This window comes from Acipenser ruthenus, chromosome 34 (assembly GCF_902713425.1).
Source record: "Acipenser ruthenus chromosome 34, fAciRut3.2 maternal haplotype, whole genome shotgun sequence".
NCBI classification, from domain to species: Eukaryota; Metazoa; Chordata; class Actinopteri; order Acipenseriformes; family Acipenseridae; genus Acipenser; species Acipenser ruthenus.
In genome coordinates this window covers 3,104,942-3,122,765 of record NC_081222.1, presented here as the reverse complement: position 1 = coordinate 3,122,765, position 17,824 = coordinate 3,104,942, and the positions used below count along the sequence as shown (strand labels likewise).

The following is a 17,824-nucleotide window of genomic DNA, read 5'->3' as shown; positions in this document are numbered from 1 at the left end:
ACAAATAAATGAAAACCCTTCTGAAAAAATAATGTTTTACCAAAACGAATACGTTCTCATTGGCACCCCCTGGTGGACAGTTCGTAACCATGCACCTCTGTTGCACGGTCTATCGTACACTTTGACAAACAAACAAACAAAAAAATATGCCACGTCTGTCAAGAGAGCAGCGCCTTCGTGCGATCGGCATGTTGGCGGCTGGACTAGGGCAGCGTACTGTGGCTCGTCGTCTTGTGTGCTCACAGCCAGCGATTTCAAACCTGGTGAGACGGTAGAACCAGACACACTCTGTCAATGACAGGCCATGAACTGGGAGAGCAAGAGTCACAACACCTGCCCGAGATCCACAGATGATTCAGCAGCATCTTCGTGATGTCAATTGTTAATCAGCACAATAAAAAGTCACTGCACCTGCTCTAAAACAGAGTTTGTCATCACATCTAGTGAATTTTATCCAAATAGAAGTGATACGTTTCTTTTGATGCTCAGTGTATATATATATATATATATATATATATATATATATATATATATATATATATGCAAATTTATTATAACACCTCAATGTCATTTATTGCAAGAAACCCTCAATTCAATTTTCGTTCAGTAATTAGCGATATAGAAACAACAGGCACTCATGTGAAAATGTTTGACCGCTTTGTGCATTAATTAGGCATCTTAATTATCAACTGAATAGTTTCATGCATTTAAACCATTTGCGGCTATGTGTTTTTCTATTACTATTTTAAATTAATTGGACGTGTGACATTTTAAAGTCATCAATTAGACAATCAGCCATTTTTTACTAAGTTTTGCCAATTTTCTAGGATTTTCGGTTACAGTGGTTTGATTTCATAGGCACAACAAATCAAAACTACAGAAGCAACGATGTATTAGAATAATTTTGTATAATATATATATACAATACTGTAATCTGATTATACCAGCACCTTCTGCTAATCCACTATGAACAATGTATCAAGTAAACACAGTTCTTCAGCCTATGCATATTTTGATATCATATATATATATATATATATATATATATATATATATATATATATATAATTTATATATCATATCATATAATAATAATAATAATAATAATAATAATAATAATAATAATAATATTTTAAAAAGTGAATGCATTGTATTGCTTGATTATTTCTAAAAGTCTGATGTGAAAGATTAAGTAATTTTATGTGTATGTGAAAACATGAGAATAATATTATTGAAGCCCATAAGACACTGAATATTACTTTCTATGCAGTTTGCATATATACTGGTCTTGGACCGTGGGGAATTTTGGACTACATCACTGATAGAATTAACTCATGTTGCTTCATAAAGTCGAATAAAATCTGCTGAATAATGCTACGTTAACATATTGAATTACACACCGCTTTGTAGTTTTCCATATACTGAACGAAAAACGGACACATGGAAAAATGTGACATTTTGAAATCTAACATGAAATACTATTGTACTGCTATTATGGCTTCCGGTAGACTTTTGCAATATAATTTTGTAGTTTCTTTGATTACATGATGTTAAATAAAACATCTAAATTATGTTCGTGTAGTTTTTTTCTTTTTTTAAATGATGTCTCGATCCTAAAGTTCTAGGTGATGCAAAACTTTTGGTCAGAGCTGTAGATGAGAATCACTTAAGACAGTGATCCTAATAATATGGCCAGATGTCTCCAATGCTTCTGAAGGAAAATGGAGGCAGGTTTCTGAGTCAGGTTTCTTTATACATCAATTGCACAAAACAAAACAAAAAAAATAATAATGTACAACACTTATATACAAACGCATTCGAGTTAGATTTAAATCTCGATATACAACAAATCTCATTTAGACACAATTCTGCCTTGTAACCGTAAGTAAAAGAAATTAATCCACTTTACAAAAATAATGCATGCATTTCAAATATATATATATATATATATATATATTGCTTAAATTAAACATGTGGTTCCCTCAATACATTAACTTCAATTCTTTAAATAATGCACAGAAGACTGGCTGGCAGTGCTATTAGATGCCTTAGCCACTAGAGGGCAGGCTACTGCAAAAAATAAATAGGTCTGACCCAGCTGCCTTCTGATTCTTTGGTATAGAAAAGATTTGCGTGTGTCTGCTCAAGTGGGAGCGTGGTAAATGCAGGACTCCTGTGTACACCGAAGCGGAATCAGCTCGCCAATTGCTGGCCATTGGAAGTTAAGAAAGTTATGAAAGCGGAAAGTACAACTGCAGCCGTGGCTCAACGCTTACCCCTCGTTGAGCTGGGGAGCGGAGGGGAGGGGAGGGGAGGAGCTTTTGGTCAGGCAGTGAAGGTGCAGTGATTCCCTGAGCCTTGTTTCCAAAAACAAAACAAAAAACACAAATGAGAACTTCTCAAAATTGCCAACGTCCGAACCTTAGCTTGAAAATCATTTGCCTTTGTTCCAGATCCTTCCAGTTTCCTATACTACCCAGAGCCAGATTGCCAGACTTTCTGACAGCTCTGTCCTCTCCACAATGGGGGATCACAGTTCAGATCATTGCATTAGGGCTTGGGGGTTGGGAGTGTGGGTTAGGTTGCGTTCAGTTCTCACTGGACTGGGTGTAGACCCCATGGATCTCCTGGTGTCTCCTCAGATCCACCTTGCGCAGGAAGCCCTGCTGAGATCACAGTTCAGATCAGTGCAGTAGAGCTGGGGTGTGGGGTTTTGGTTTGGGTTTGGGAGTATGGGTTAGGTTGGGTTCAGTTCTCACTGGACTGGGTGTAGACCCCATGGATCTCCTGGTGTCTCCTCAGATCCACCTTGTGCAGGAAGCCCTGCTGAGATCACAGTTCAGATCAGTGCAGTAGAGCTGGGGTGTGGGGTTTTGGTTTGGGTTTGGGAGTGTGGGTTAGGTTGGGTTCAGTTCTCACTGGACTGGGTGTAGACCCCATAGATCTCCTGGTGTCTCCTCAGATCCACCTTGCGCAGGAAGCCCTGCTGAGATCACAGTTCAGATCAGTGCAGTAGAGCTGGGGTGTGGGGTTTTGGTTTTGGTTTGGGAGTATGGGTTAGGTTGGGTTCACTTCTCACTGGACTGGGTGTAGACCCCATGGATCTCCTGGTGTCTCCTCAGGTCCACCTTGCGCTGGAAGCCTTTGCTGCAGGTGGGGCAGGTGAAGGGTTTGAAGCCTGTGTGCTTGCGGCTGTGGGTGATCAGGTTGGAGCTCTGACTGAATGCTTTCCCACACACCTGACACTTGTGGGGCTTCTCTCCTGCAACACAGATAAACAAGCTTTACATTCAGCTTAAAAACAAGACGGAAACAAGCATTGCATTGGCTCTGGTTCTCCCGCGGGTTAAGGAGGCAAAACCGTCAGGGGCGGTTTCTCTTTATTGCGCTACAGCGGACCCTGCTGGCCAGACGCCTAGTGAGCTCAGAGCAGACACCTGCAGGACTGGCATTTGTCCTCCAGAGGTCAGTAGCGCGCTGACATTTGCTCTCGAGTTCCTGGGTGTAAAAGAGGAAGCTGGCACTGTCGTGGGATTGGAGGACGCACACTGAACCTTCAGTTCTCTTAAACAGCTGTGTGAGGAACTGCTGCGATGAGGGGCTAAAATAATTAGACATTCTAAATTGGGGAGAAAAAAAAAAGGAAAAATCGGGGGTAAAATAATTTACCACTGTTGCGTGTTGAAATGTCTGCTTCTCTGTAGGCAAAATGCTGAGTGGGTTGTCTGGCAACTTAAAATAATAGCAAAACAGAAACCGATTATGTCCTATCAAATTTGATCAGATTCTGTCCTATCAAAATCGATTAGTTGGGACACATGGGGTAAAAAGTTGGGCTGACCCTTATAAAAGTTTCCCGCAGTCAAAGCACAGCACAGTGTAATAAAGCATAGAGAAAACATGGCAAAGCATTGTAAAGCACACAGAGGTATGGTAAAGCATATACAAAAAAACATGGTAAACTATGGTAGATGCAGAGTATAACCATATGAAAAGCATGGGGAAAATTGGAAAATCCCTGTACAAGTTTACGGTGGTACACCTTTACAAGGGAAGGCTTGCCGGCCCAGGTGTTTCTTACCTGTGTGGATGAACGTGTGCTTCTTCATGTCGGATTTCTGGTGGAAGCGTTTGCCGCAGTGTTGACAGGGGTAGGGTCTGGTATCAGAGTGGATGAGGAGGTGCGTCGACAGGGTAGACGAGCGTTTGAACGTCTTCCCACACACCGTGCAGCCGAAACTCCGCTCCTGGAAAACACGAGGGAGCACATCAGGACACCAGGGGCACCAAACCCTGGGTTCGGTCACAAAATTTTGTGTTAAATCAGTTAAATCGCACTGCTGCCCAACTTGGAGCCCTTATATGAAAAGCAAAGCAGTCGTAGCGAACGCCATGCTCAATCATTTCTCCAAAATGTCATTTTTCCTACAACCCAATGGCTGCTTTGATTACAGAGCTGGGGCCAGTGGTTTTCTCTGGGTGACGTTCAGCTCTTAACCTCACCTTGATCTGGCAGTGCACCCCCCTCTCGGGGAGCAGGCTGACCGGGTGCCCCCCTGCCTTTCCATAGCCGGCCAATTGGAAAGCCAGCCTGCTGCCATGTGACCTCCTCAGGTGAGTCTCCAAGCCAGGTGAGGAAGAGAAGACCTGCAGGGGTGGGGGAGAGAGAGAGAGAGAGAGAGAGAGAGAGAGAGAGAGAGAGAGAGAGAGAGAGAGAGAGAGAGAGAGAGAGAGACAGACAGACAGAGAGAGAGAGAGAGAGAGAGAGAGAGAGAGAGAGAGAGAGAGAGAGAGAGAGAGAGAGAGAGAGACATGTTTTCAGTTAGCGTTGCACTTGCTTGGTCACCTGGTGGGTTGAAATTGTCCCCGCCCCTTCGCTGGCTTCCTTCCTGTCATTAACCAACCAGCTGCTGCTTCCCCTATTGACTTTCAGCCAGTAACATGACCTCGAAAACTCTGCTGAGGTGACTTCGAATTCTATAGAAAATTCTCACTGTCATGACTGTTCGATAAGTCTGTGTTCAGGTGCTTTGTCTAGGAGTTCAAGAATTTGATCCAAAGTGTCAGATCACTAGATGGTGCAGCACTTAAAGACAGGTTGGCTGATAAAGCCTATGTAACACATATCAATGCTATACAATTACTGGAGAGCCCGAATAGCTGAACCACCTTAAAAGAAGACTTATCAAAAAAATAATATCAGACATCATCTGCATATTTGGATGTACTGGTTGCGTTTGTTTCACATGCAAAATGTCTTTAAGCAAAGAGGAATGCTGTGTGCTGCAGATGCCTGATTTATGGGTAGAGGCCCAAGTCTGCGGAGAACGGAATTCCTCGGAAATCACAGAATTTTCAGGCTCCCGTGGAATTCGCAGACTTCCGCAGATTCTGCAGCTACATCGTCATCATAATGATCATAAACAGACTGCTAAAGCGAACTGAAATATATAACTTGGTTGTTTTGGTTCTAGTTTTGTTAAATTAACAGATGTTTTGTCTGGCGTTGAGGCTTTGGAAATGTGGCCCAATACAAAGTCTAATGAGACGTGATGTTTTTGTTTTGACAGTTTCTAAAGATTTCACTGACAAAAATGCTCAATATATTATATTATTATTTGTTTATTTAGCAGACGCCTTTATCCAAGGCAACTTACAGAGACCAGGGTATGTGAACTATGCATCAGCTGCAGAGTCACTTACAATTACGTCTCACCCGAAAGACGGAGCACAAGGAGGTTAAGTGACTTACTCAGGGTCACACAATGAGTCAGTGGCTGAGGCGGGATTTGAACCGGGGACCTCCTGGTTACAAGCCCTTTTCTTAACCACTGGACCACACAGCCTCCTATATTGGAAGCACTTGAACCATAACACTGTTTGACAGGATTATGTTGACTTGACTGACAGTTTTATAAGACATTATTAATACAAATACTAAAACACTCCAGAGATGAGATAAGATGCTCCACAGAAAACTCTGCAGATATCTACTGAACATTTCTGCAGTTTTTTGCAGATTTTCCCAGATTTGGACTGCCTCTACTTATTACAATTACTCAGACATAGGAATTTCCATAAAAAACACAAAGAATTATGTTATATCATTTTGTAGTTTCTTTGATTACAGGATGTTAAATAAAAGATACAAATTATGTTCATGTAGTTTAAATTATGTCTCGATCCTAAAACTCTAGGTGATGCAAAACTTTTGGCCAGAGCTGTACTCTTTGAAGCCAATGGTAAGGAAGCAGTATTGGACCCCCCTCTCTTCTCTCACCTTGCTGCAGATGGGACACTTGTATGGGGCTCTGCAGTGCAGCAGCTGGGTGCACAGCAGGTTGCTGGAGCTCTCTCTCGAACCCTCTCCCTCGGCCCGGCTCAGATCCAAACCTGGAGAGAGCAGGGACTGGACCAGCACCTTCAGCTCACACTCCGGGCAGTCGGGCCAGCAGTACCGTCCGAACGAGAGGCCCAGGTCAGGGGGCGAGGATTCACCCGTCAGACAGGGCTTATCTGAGGTCAGGACTGAGAGGACCAAGAGTGCGAAACGGGATCAGCCAATTTAATAGAACGCTGCTTCATATCGCACCCTCCACTTACTATCACATTAACCCAAAGGACAGGCTATCATGGGAGTCAGTGGGGACAAGCACAGTGAAAGCATGCTAAAGCACAGTTAAGAATTGTACTTTTTTAAAATTAAATAGCATGGTATGGTAAGGCACATTAGTAAACATGACAAACCAGTTTAACAGCATAACCGTGGGAAAAGCATGGTAAAACGACCATGCACTTAGAAACATACCACAAGTCATGAAATCTAAATAAAAAACAGAACAAACCCTGACATATATAGAACCTGTTGTGGTTTAAACATTTAGAACACTTTGTCGTTGACATTCTGAGTGCGAGTTCTACACTCTCAGCCGCATTCTAAGTGCGGTTGCTCCTGTTCCAATGGGGGCCTGTCTTGTAACTGGTGTGAATGTGTCTATTGTGGTACCTGGTGAGGAAGGCAGCCTCCAGTCCTGACCTGTCCTGGAGCCTGTGTGGAGCAGACCTTCCTGAGGGCTGGCAGGAATAGCCGGACCCTCCTTGGGCTCCTTAAAGACACCGTCTGTCCCAGAGGGCTCCCAGTCGTCACTGCAGGGATTTCTGTAGGAGGACTTTAATTCCTGAGTTCCCGGAGCTGCAGCACTGCCTTTTAATTCCTTAAAGGGAACAGCCTCGGCTGGATTCATACAGCCCTGTATTCTGCCAAGATATTCAACTGGGAAAGAGACAATATTGAACCATTACAAATCATTACAGGGGAAGATTGAGGGGGTACAACACTTCATGTTTAAACCTACGGACTGATTTAGGGAATGTTTAGTTGAAGATTTTTTTTAAGCCCTTTTTTGATCAATTAAATCACATTCGCAGACAGTTCACAAAACCTAAAATCTTGAATTGTTTCAGAGTGGGTAAGAAGTTTTTTTCAAAGCAATGTTTAATCCAAAAGAATATTTAAAAGAACGCTCTTCAAAAAACAGTCTATAAAAAACCCCCCCAAAAAAACATTTCTTAAAACAGTTACAAAAAAGAATGTTCTTATGAACGGTTCTACTCTGCTGTTAAAGACACCAACTTAAGTTTAGACTAGATTTAGTAATATCAAACTGTGTTTAAAAAAAAACAAACTATGGTAGCCCAACCCTTATAAAAGTTTCCCACAGTAAAAGCATGGCAAAGTGTAATAAAGCACAGAGAAAAAAAGGTAAAGCATAGGCAAGCATTGTAAAGCACAGAGGTATGGTAAAGCATAGGCAAGCATTGTAAAGCACAGAGAGGTCTGGTAAAGCATAGGGAAGCATTGTAAAGCACAGAGAGGTCTGGTAAAGCATAGGGAAGCATTGTAAAGCACAGAGAGGTCTGGTAAAGCATAGGGAAGCATTGTAAAGCACAGAGAGGTCTGGTAAAGCATAGGGAAGCATTGTAAAGCACAGAGAGGTCTGGTAAAGCATAGGGAAGCATTGTAAAACAGAGAGAGGTCTGATAAAGCATAGGCAAGCATTGTAAAGCACAGAGGTATGGTAAAGGATATTAATAAACATGACAAACCGGGCTAAACTATGGTAAATGCATAGTATAAAAATAGGAATGAAGCCATTCAGGTAGGGGAAAGCATGTGGAAACAACAAAACCATGGTCAACTAACACTTATAAAAGTTTCCCACAGTAATAGCACAGCAAAGTGTAATAAAACACAAGAAAGGCATGGTCAAATTTCACAAATATCGTGGGAAACTTGTTACATGTATTGAAAACTCTCGAGTGAGTAAATGAGTGCGCCAGCGAGGGCGTGTGCAGAAACGACTCGAATCAGAAGTTCCTGGAGTGTTACCTCAAGCTGTTCCAGGGATGACTGTCTGCTGTGCTTACCGTGACGGCAGGCAGCGTTGGTGTGAGAGTCTCCCTCCTTCACGTATCTCACACCCTGGTGTGTGCTGCTCTTTCTGCTTCTCACAAGGAAGGAGCGAGGCATTGCTGTACCAGTCCCTGCAGCACACAAATACAGCAGAACCACATTTTAAAAAAAGGCTGCACGCCATAGTTATACTACCCATTTACCAGCATGTGCCATTTTTAATAAGATTTGCCGTACCTCTCAGTGCTTTACCATGCAGTATTGCACTTTGCTATGTTTTTGGTACGGGGAACTTCTAGAAGGACAGCTGCACAAAAAAAAGACACTTCTCACTGAAACTCTTTTCAAATCCTTTATTGGTGTTAACTCAACAGACAGGGCTAGTTTCTCATCATTAGGACTAAAAAAACAGAATAATTATGAAAAGGAAAAAATAAAGAAACATGTTTTAGAATGTTATTGTGTTTTTTTTGTTTTCAGAAAAAAATTAAAGGGGAGGTTAACAACATGAATCAACATTTTCTGTCTGGTCATTTCATTTGCCAGATCGTATGGTAATGTGTTCACACGACACTTTCTTTTTTATTTATTTCTTTTCGGTCTGTAAAACATACGTGCGAGGCGAAGTGTTCAGTTATACTGTAACTTACGTCTCTCTTAGGCCTCGTGTTAAACGCTTGTCAGCTTTTTCTGCCTGAAAAATGTCGTTGTTAATCAGATGTAGTTGATGTGTGATCGCAAAGATTTATTTACTGTATATTAAAAGGTTTTACAGTTGTCAGTCTTTAATCGAAATTAAAATGTTTTAGTAATATATTCTAATGACATACAATCATACAATATTATTTAGAATTGCAAGGTCTATTATTATTTTGTCAGTAGGCCTAACGTTAACTATCACAGTTTACAAAGATGAAATGTTAACATCCTAGCTAAAAAAAAAAGGTATTAAACATGATAGCTAAATTAGTAAACACGTTTTTTTTTTTTTTGTTTGAAAAGGAACAGGAGTTTTGTCATGTATAGGTTGAAAAATAAAAATGAGTCCTGTCTGTAAAAATAAATGAAAGAACAAAGCACATAATAAATAATAATAATAATAATAGTACAAGTGCATCAGTGATTGCTGTGCATCGTGACCTAAGTAACCACAGCATGGAGCTCAATTTTGTCCATGACTGAAAATCGTGCTTTAACTTTTTGATAATCGCTCGCATACCTATCCTTACAGTACTGCTTACACGTGAAATACGTAACAAAAACATCTCGAGTGACTATAACGTTTGTCAAACAAACAGACATATACATGACACTTAGAAAGTTCATTTTAAATGGTTTATTTTTAGTTAATATATCCGATCAACTTATTCCCCGGGCTCCATAAACCTCAGAAACGATGGAACCTCCCCTTTAAATTCTAGATGGCGATCCACTTTTTCCCCAGTCTAATTCCCCAGGACACCAGTACTTGCTTTGATCCATTCCCATATTCTACAGCACAAATGTGCCTAATTATCCCACCAGCTCCATCAGCAGCAGTATCTTCTTTATCTTCATATTTATGAGTGTTAAATGTATTTCTTTATAAATGTTCCTAGGGCAGCCTTAATGATCTGTTAATTTCCGTGTGAATGCAGCTGGTCAGGCTGAATTGCTGAATTGGTTGTCAATTTAACCTGGCCCTCTGTGCTGCAGTTCTGTTTTGAACTCCAGAGAGAGGGTGTCTACCTGTGTGCTCTCCGGCTCTGCTACAGAGAGCTATCGTGTTGGAAGGCTGTTTGGCAGATTTGTGTTGGTGTGGTTAAAAGTGTTTTGATTTTTTATTTGATTTTTGAACCCCATCCTCCGACTCCCGCTCCAGTGTCTCTGCCCTGTCCAGCGCGGTCACACCCTCACTGAAGTTCCAAAGCATTTTCATCTTATGCTGATAAAATTGTCCATGCAACACTGGCTGATGCTTGATTCAAGTGCACAAAGTGTATTGCACTCCACACTGTTAACATTGTTAACAGAGAATACCGAGCTGGTTCTTCCTACTGTGTCGCATAGTAATGCTTGTTAACCTTATCTGTGGTTGAGCAACTCACAGGAAACAACCCATTGGTCAGAGCGATATCCGCTATGCAGCAGTGGAGGATTTAGTACAAGAAAAAAAAGACATGGTTAAGGTATATGAGGTCAGTGCATGACTGGTCCTTTAACATCCTCATTAATTCCTATATTATATTAGATACTTTCAAAACGGCGTTATCCTTGACCAGGGGTATAGAAGTTAATCTAGCCCGACAGCAAAGCTTGGTAAATTCCAATTAAACCAGCATTTTCATTTATTCATTTAGTTACCAAAGATGGCATTAAAACAGTAAGTTATTGAAGATAAAGGAATACTAAAAGAAAAATTCAATGATTATTATTATTATTATTATTTATTTCTTAGCAGACGCCCTTATCCAAGGCGACTTACAATCGCAAGCAAATACAAATACATTCAAGTGTTACAATACAAGTCATACAAATGATAAATGTTTCTACTAGAACTCTTTTTCAATGTCACTTGGAATGCTAGACAAGTGAATTAGGCATTAGTTTCAGAAGTGAAGTATATATATATATAGAGAGAGAGGCAGCAGTGTGGAGTAGTGGTTAGGGCTCTGGACTCTTGACCGGAGGGTCGTGGGTTCAATCCCCGGTGGGGGACACTGCTGCTGTACCCTTGAGCAAGGTACTTTACCTAGATTGCTTCAGTAAAAACCCAACTGTATAAATTGGTAATTGTATGTAAAAATAATGTGTAAAAAAAATAATGTTTTTGTATGTAAAAATAATGTGATATCTTGTAACAATTGTAAGTCGCCCTGGATAACAGTGTCTGCTAGAAATAAATAATAATATATATAAATTTTACCTACTTTACCTAGATTGCTCCAGTAAAAACCCAACTCTCAAATGGGTAATTTTATGTAAAAAATAATGTAATTGTATGTAAAAATAATGTGATATCTTGTAACAATTGTAAATCACCCTGGATATGAGCGTCTGCTAAAAAATAAAATATATATATATATATATTTGTAATATTGTAACTGACTGTAAAAGTTTTGTTTTTGTTTAAGAAACCAAACAGTACAAACTTGATACAGAAGAACATATTGATGTCCTATTTCTTCCAGCTGTGTAGCCTCTGTAATAAGAAATAATCATTTTAAAACAGGACGAGATTTTTAACAAAATCTCCAAATTAAAAAGTGCACAGGTGGAGTTTAAACAAAAAGAATATTGACATGAAACACATGCACGTATTCCCTTATATGATTTATTACAATCCATAAGCAGAATAAATATTATTACTATTATTATTTATTTCTTAGCAGACACCCTTATCCAGAGCAACTTACAATTGTTACAAGAGATCACATTATTTCACATTATACATTATTTCACATTATTTTTTACATACAATTACCCATTTATACAGTTGGGTTTTTACTGGAGCAATCTAGGTAAAGTACCTTGTTCAAGGGTACAGCAGTAGTGTCCCCCACCTGGGATTGAACCCACGACCCTCTGGTCAAGAGTCCAGAGCCCCTAACCACTACTCCACACTGCTGCCCATCATCAGACTAAACTATATCCATCATCATACTAAAATATATTTCTGCCCACTTTCATATAAATTATATATTGGATCCTATTACCACATAAGGGTTAACTACAGTATGCTTGTTAAAGAATGCATCTTATTATGTGTGGTATAAGCCCACAGCGTTTCCAGGATTTCAGATCGATTTATTTTTTCATATTTAATATAAAACTGTACAAAACATCAAGAATAAAAAACACCAAGTTTTGTTAAACTTTTTTTTTTAAAGAAAAAGAAAAAAAAGACTAAAGATTCTAATCTGGACTCAATATCAGTAAATCAAGGAACGGTTAGTAACTGCGAGTACAAAACATAGAGGAAAACATTTCAGCTAATGCTTTCAATCATCATAAATCCAGACGTTATTAAGATATGTCTTCTTTACTCACAGTTTTACATCTGATTAAGTGTTAAAGGTGGGCTGTGCTGATGCTCGTACTTCCCTTTAAGAAGTATCAGCAGGTATTCAATAAATCCAGTTCATTAATGTGTTGATTTCAAAAAAAGAAAAGCTGTCCTTCCCTCACCTTTACAACAGAGTACCACTCAATAATAGATTGACTTCTCAAAGCCGTTTGGAAGCAAACATTTTCACTGCCGCACTTGCATGCTATTTTGCATGTGTCATACAACAAAAGAGAAGTTTAGGTCCAATAGACAAACGTTTCAGTTAGTTTTTGTTTGAAACTTGTGGCACTGCTCGAGCTAAATTAAAACTGGAGGTGGACTGTAACTTTGAAGTAAAATGTCCCTCCAGTTTTTAGTTAACTACTATTAAAAAGTAGGGATCCTGTTATTTAAAAAAAAAAAAAAAACACAGTAAGGAATGATTTTTTAAAGTCAAGCTGTTTTCAGCTGTTTTAGAGAGGGTTAGAAGTTTTTCTCATTTAAAACGTTAATTTGTCCACATTGCTTTATAGGGGGAAAAAACTGCATCCTCACATGAGGTTATCATGCATTTGCGTCATCCATGTGTCCCCATATAAAAACTAGAAGAGAGTTTTTATTTGAAATCCGTCCCCATATGAGGGCTCCTTGCATGAAAGGGTTAATACCATAGCCCTTAAAATTTATAAACCTGATTTTTCATTTAATTGTTATTTTTCTATGTGGGGACATTAACACAGCTACAAACTCAGTTTAAAAGGATTGTGCAAAAATAGTGGCAATAAGCAGAATTTACTCTACCAGGAATTCACCAATAACCTGGCAGAATAAGCACTGTACAGAACAGCAGATACGAGAACAACAACAAAAAAGAATGCTGTGGAACTATTGATTACAATAGTGTTCATTAATACATTTAAAACCAATGCACTGATATGCACCCAGCTATACTGTACACCACATTGCTGTAATCCAAAACACTGCTCTAAACAAACACACTGTCATTATGTTCTGCTGTGGCACACTTTATACAGCAGAGTGTTTAATACTGTACAGCAACTTAATCACATGGAAACCGTCTACTTTTAAGATGTTATATATCTTGTGAGATTAGGTGGGGTGGAAAGAAGTGTGACCGATAAATGTGAGGGATTATACCCAGAGTGTGACGATAGCCAAAGCGTCTTCATCAACTCCTATTACATTCTAGAATCTAGATACTTCAAGGCTGTATTAACAGTAAAAGTATAGCAAAGTGTAAGAAAACATAGTGAACACATAGTAAATCACAGAGAGGTATGGTAAAGCATATAAAAAACAACATGCTAAACTATGATAAATACTATATAATCAGGGGAAAAGCATGGGAGAAAACTGCTAAATTACTGTGCATATGTACCAGGATTAAACCACAGCAGGGTTAGAGTGGAACTGGAGAAGTCGACTTTAATCAATCAATCAATCAATCAATCAATCAATCAATCAATCTTTATTGCTTATGTAGCACATTTCGCAATAAATCGCCTCAAAGCGCATTACATATAAAAACAACAAAAAAGAATAACACTCAAAGCAAGTAAAATACAGAATATTTAAACACCCTCTTAAATGACATACAGTAAAACAAGTCATTTTGATTATCACTTTAAAAAGTAGTATAAGAATCAAAAAATAAATAAAAATAAGTATTAAAGCTTTTTAAAATACATCTGCTGAATTATAAAAAATGCATCTTTAATCTTAAATTAAAAGCAGCATCAGAGGGTGCCTCCCTTACAAATCGTGGCAGATCATTCCACAACTTTGTGCTCTAAAGCTGACCGCTCTGCCTTCTCTCTCTGTAGCCGTGGAATACGGAGTAAAACTTTGTCCTGAGATCAAAGAAAGTGATCAGGTACGTGTGGGGTCAGCAAATCTTTTAGATATAGGGGAGCAAGGCCATTTAAAGATGTAGTTTAAAGAAAAAGCAGGACTTGAAATCAATCCTAACCCGTACAGAAAGCCAACGCGAGGCTGCTAACACAGGAGTCATGTGTTCATGCTTATTTGTTGTAGTTAAAACTCTGGCAGCAGCATTTTGCACAGGCTGCAAATCGAGATAAAACACAACTTGAAATACCAGAGAAAAGAGAATTGCAATAAATCAAGCCAAGATGTTATAAAAGCATGCATCAGTTTCTCAGCATCCGACAGCAAAAGAGAATGTCTTAGTTTAGCAAGATTTCTTAAATGAAAAAAGACTCAAGTAACATTCCTGATGTGCGGCTGAAATGAAAGATCTGGATCAAAAATGACACCCGAATCTCTAATTTCAGCCGTCAGCATAGAGGAGAAACTACCACATGTTAAAACCAGATGGATTTCTGTTATTGAGGTGATTCTGTGATCCCAACAGCATCCACACTGTTATACCAGAGCTATTTGACATCCAGTGTTTAATGTCAGCAAGACAGGTAGTCAGAGTATTTTCAGTTGAGGCGTCACCCAGTTTCAGAGATAAATATATTTGAGTATCATCAGCATAATAATGAAAATGTACCTTGTGTCTACGGACAGTATCGCCGAAGGAGAGCGTATACTGCACAAGGAAAACTCAACTGGACCAAGAATGGAACCCAGCGGGACACCACATGTAACCGCAGATAAAAAAAAAAGAGGGTTCTTCCTCAATTTGAACAAATTGAAAACTATTTAAACCAAGACAGGACACAAGCTGACAATCCCACTAGATTCTCAAGACAATCACAACCACAAGTGGATGATCACTTGGATCTCGAAGCATAAGAACTGAGGGTGAGCCCATATCGGGAGAGAACAGTAAATCATTTACCACTCTGAGAAGTGCAGCTTCAATACTATATATATATATATATATATATATATATATATATATATATATATATATATATATATACATATATAATCTTATGTATTGCAAGAAATATATTAAGCTGGTTATCCACTACTCTCGCTAAACTTTAAGCACATTGAAACAGGCGAGGGTGACCTGCAAGGGTTACAGTTGTTAAAGGGTGAGCCAGCCCATAGTTGCAGCCTACATCCCTTTTAAAACGGCTTCTTAGGAAATCACTATCTGATCTGAAGTTTCAAAAGAGGACAAAAAAACCCAAAGAAATCTCAGCTTCCTGTGTCAAAATACCTCCAACAGCCATTTCCACACCCAAACCCTTCTGCTTAATTTGACGTGTGTTTGATTGACTGATTAGGTTGGGTATTCATTGAGCCAGTAGGATTTCTACTGGTATGAAGACAGGTGGTTTTGCTGCTACCAGTAGATGCACAAAACATATTCCTTAAAAGTTTCCTATAGTAAAAGCATTTCAAAGTGTAATAAAGCATATATTGTGTGTGTGTGTGTAATTATAAATATATATATATATATATATATATATATATATATATATATACACACACATATATATATATATATATATATATATATATATATATATATATATATATATACACATACACACACACACACATATATATATATATATATATATATATATATAGACACACACACACTGCTGTGCAAAAGTCTTTGACACATTCAGGAGTTACAATATATATCGATGTTATGAGTATCAACAATTTACTCAAAGGCACCACTAGTGTTTGCCACGATTATAACAACTTTGACTGTTATTAATACAGCTTAGTTTGGGTGAGAAGAAACCTAGCTTGTCATTTGGCAATCTAATTCACATTGATGAGAATCTTCAAAAACGTGTGATCACAGCAACTCAAAGTAAACTATACATGAGCAGCTAATATGAAGCTGATCCTTCGTATTAGCGGGTTGGTTCTATGGTCGTATTAAAGTCGTATCTAAGACTTTTGCTCAGCAGTGTATATATATACAGATTTTTATAAAGATGTGTTAACATGCTTCATGTAAATTAAAAGCGTTGTAAACCTCAGAATTAGGAGTAAGCAAAACTCAAACATAAACCGCTGTACTAATACAGGGATGGGACAGTGCCTCTGCACTGTAATGCATTACAAATACCAAGAACTTCCTTATATTGCAATTAATGAACGCACTCTGTGTACAGCAGCCAGCGTTGTTGTAAAGCTATGCAAACGTGCTGTGTATGAAAACAAAAAAAATCAACTAACTGAAACAAATTTGATGTATTCTGAAAAATGCGACTACACGATATTACACCTTTTTATTTAGTCTCCCTGTTTTCTTTTATTCGCAACCCATTACTGTATTATCAGTATCAAATATTGATCTACTGGTTCTCATACAAATCTGTGGGAAATGATTCTGAGCGTCCGAAATTTTGTTCGGACTTAAAAGCACCCAATGCATTTTTTTCTAAGGCTTCTGAAATATTTATCCCAAATAAACAGAAATAAATATCTCTAAAATGAACCATAGTAATACTACAAAAAAGTAGCCCTCTTCTTCTCAAAGTCCCATAATGCAGTTCTAACCTTTTCTAGATTATTCTAAAATATCGCATTACATTACAAAACAATACATCATTATCAATGCATTGCACTAATAAAAGCAAGCATACTGCCTTTAAAAACTATTCACGAACCAGTCCACCGCTATTCATATTTAAAAGGCTTAACCAAGCATATTTCACCACCACATACAAGCAATGATTTTTAATTAGCATAGAAATAAACACATACGTGCATAAATAAATAAATAATGTACTGGTACTTACCTCTTCTGTCTGAGTCCCGTCAAAACCCCCCCCCCCCCCCCAAAAAACACAGTTGTATTACAAAAAAACCCGGATAATAGATATATTAATAAAGTAAATAAATAAATAAAAACAACAACTACTCTAAAATAACTACAGTGAGAATTAAAAAAAAAAAAAGTTATAGGTTATTTCACAATGACCGCCAGTTACCCAAGCATAAATCAAAGATCCCCCGAACTTAATGAAGAGGCGGAGAAGGTCCAGCTTTTAAGAAGTGTGTTCGGGTCGAATTGTGAAAAAAAAAACTGACTCTAGCCTCTTCATTGCACATCGCTCGTCAACGGCTTCCAGCTAACTACCGCAATTAGCTTCCTTTTGTCAAACCAAGCAGCAGTACAGCTGTGACTGTGATACTCGGCCTTTATGACTGGAGAGCACAGAGAAAGTTAACTACTTCAGTGTGGTGCGCAAGCAGTACTGCGCTCGGAATACAACGCGCATTTGAAGTCGGTTAAGTCAGTGTTTTGGTGGGTTATTAAACGGGAAAGTTACTGAAAACCTGTGCTGTTGTTGTTACAAGCCAAATGTGCGTTCTAACCGTTACTCTAGAGTAGGGGTATCACTTTACTCGGGGTGCCTGTGTATTTACATCGTAGTTACTTAGCAAATACGTGTGTACTTACACATAATTAC

The 17,824-nt window shown here is 38.7% G+C and overlaps 1 protein-coding gene across 2 annotated transcripts; it reads right to left on the bottom strand.

Annotated features, from left to right (window-relative positions):
* Positions 1-1,861: 1,861 nt before the first annotated feature.
* LOC117965592 (zinc finger protein Gfi-1-like) lies at positions 1,862-8,574 on the bottom strand. Of its 2 annotated transcripts, none has more exons than XM_059007157.1 (6): positions 8,428-8,574; positions 7,007-7,273; positions 6,281-6,528; positions 4,504-4,647; positions 4,082-4,247; positions 1,862-3,262 (listed from the first exon to the last, which is right to left on the bottom strand). In XM_059007157.1, the coding sequence occupies exons 1-6, from the start codon at positions 8,528-8,530 to the stop codon at positions 3,069-3,071; spliced, it is 1,122 nt and encodes a 373-aa protein (XP_058863140.1). In that variant the 5' UTR covers positions 8,531-8,574; the 3' UTR covers positions 1,862-3,068. The 2 variants fall into 2 exon arrangements, with proteins under 2 accessions (XP_058863140.1, XP_058863141.1); XM_059007158.1 differs by having other exon boundaries at positions 8,390-8,476.
* Positions 8,575-17,824: the final 9,250 nt, after the last annotated feature.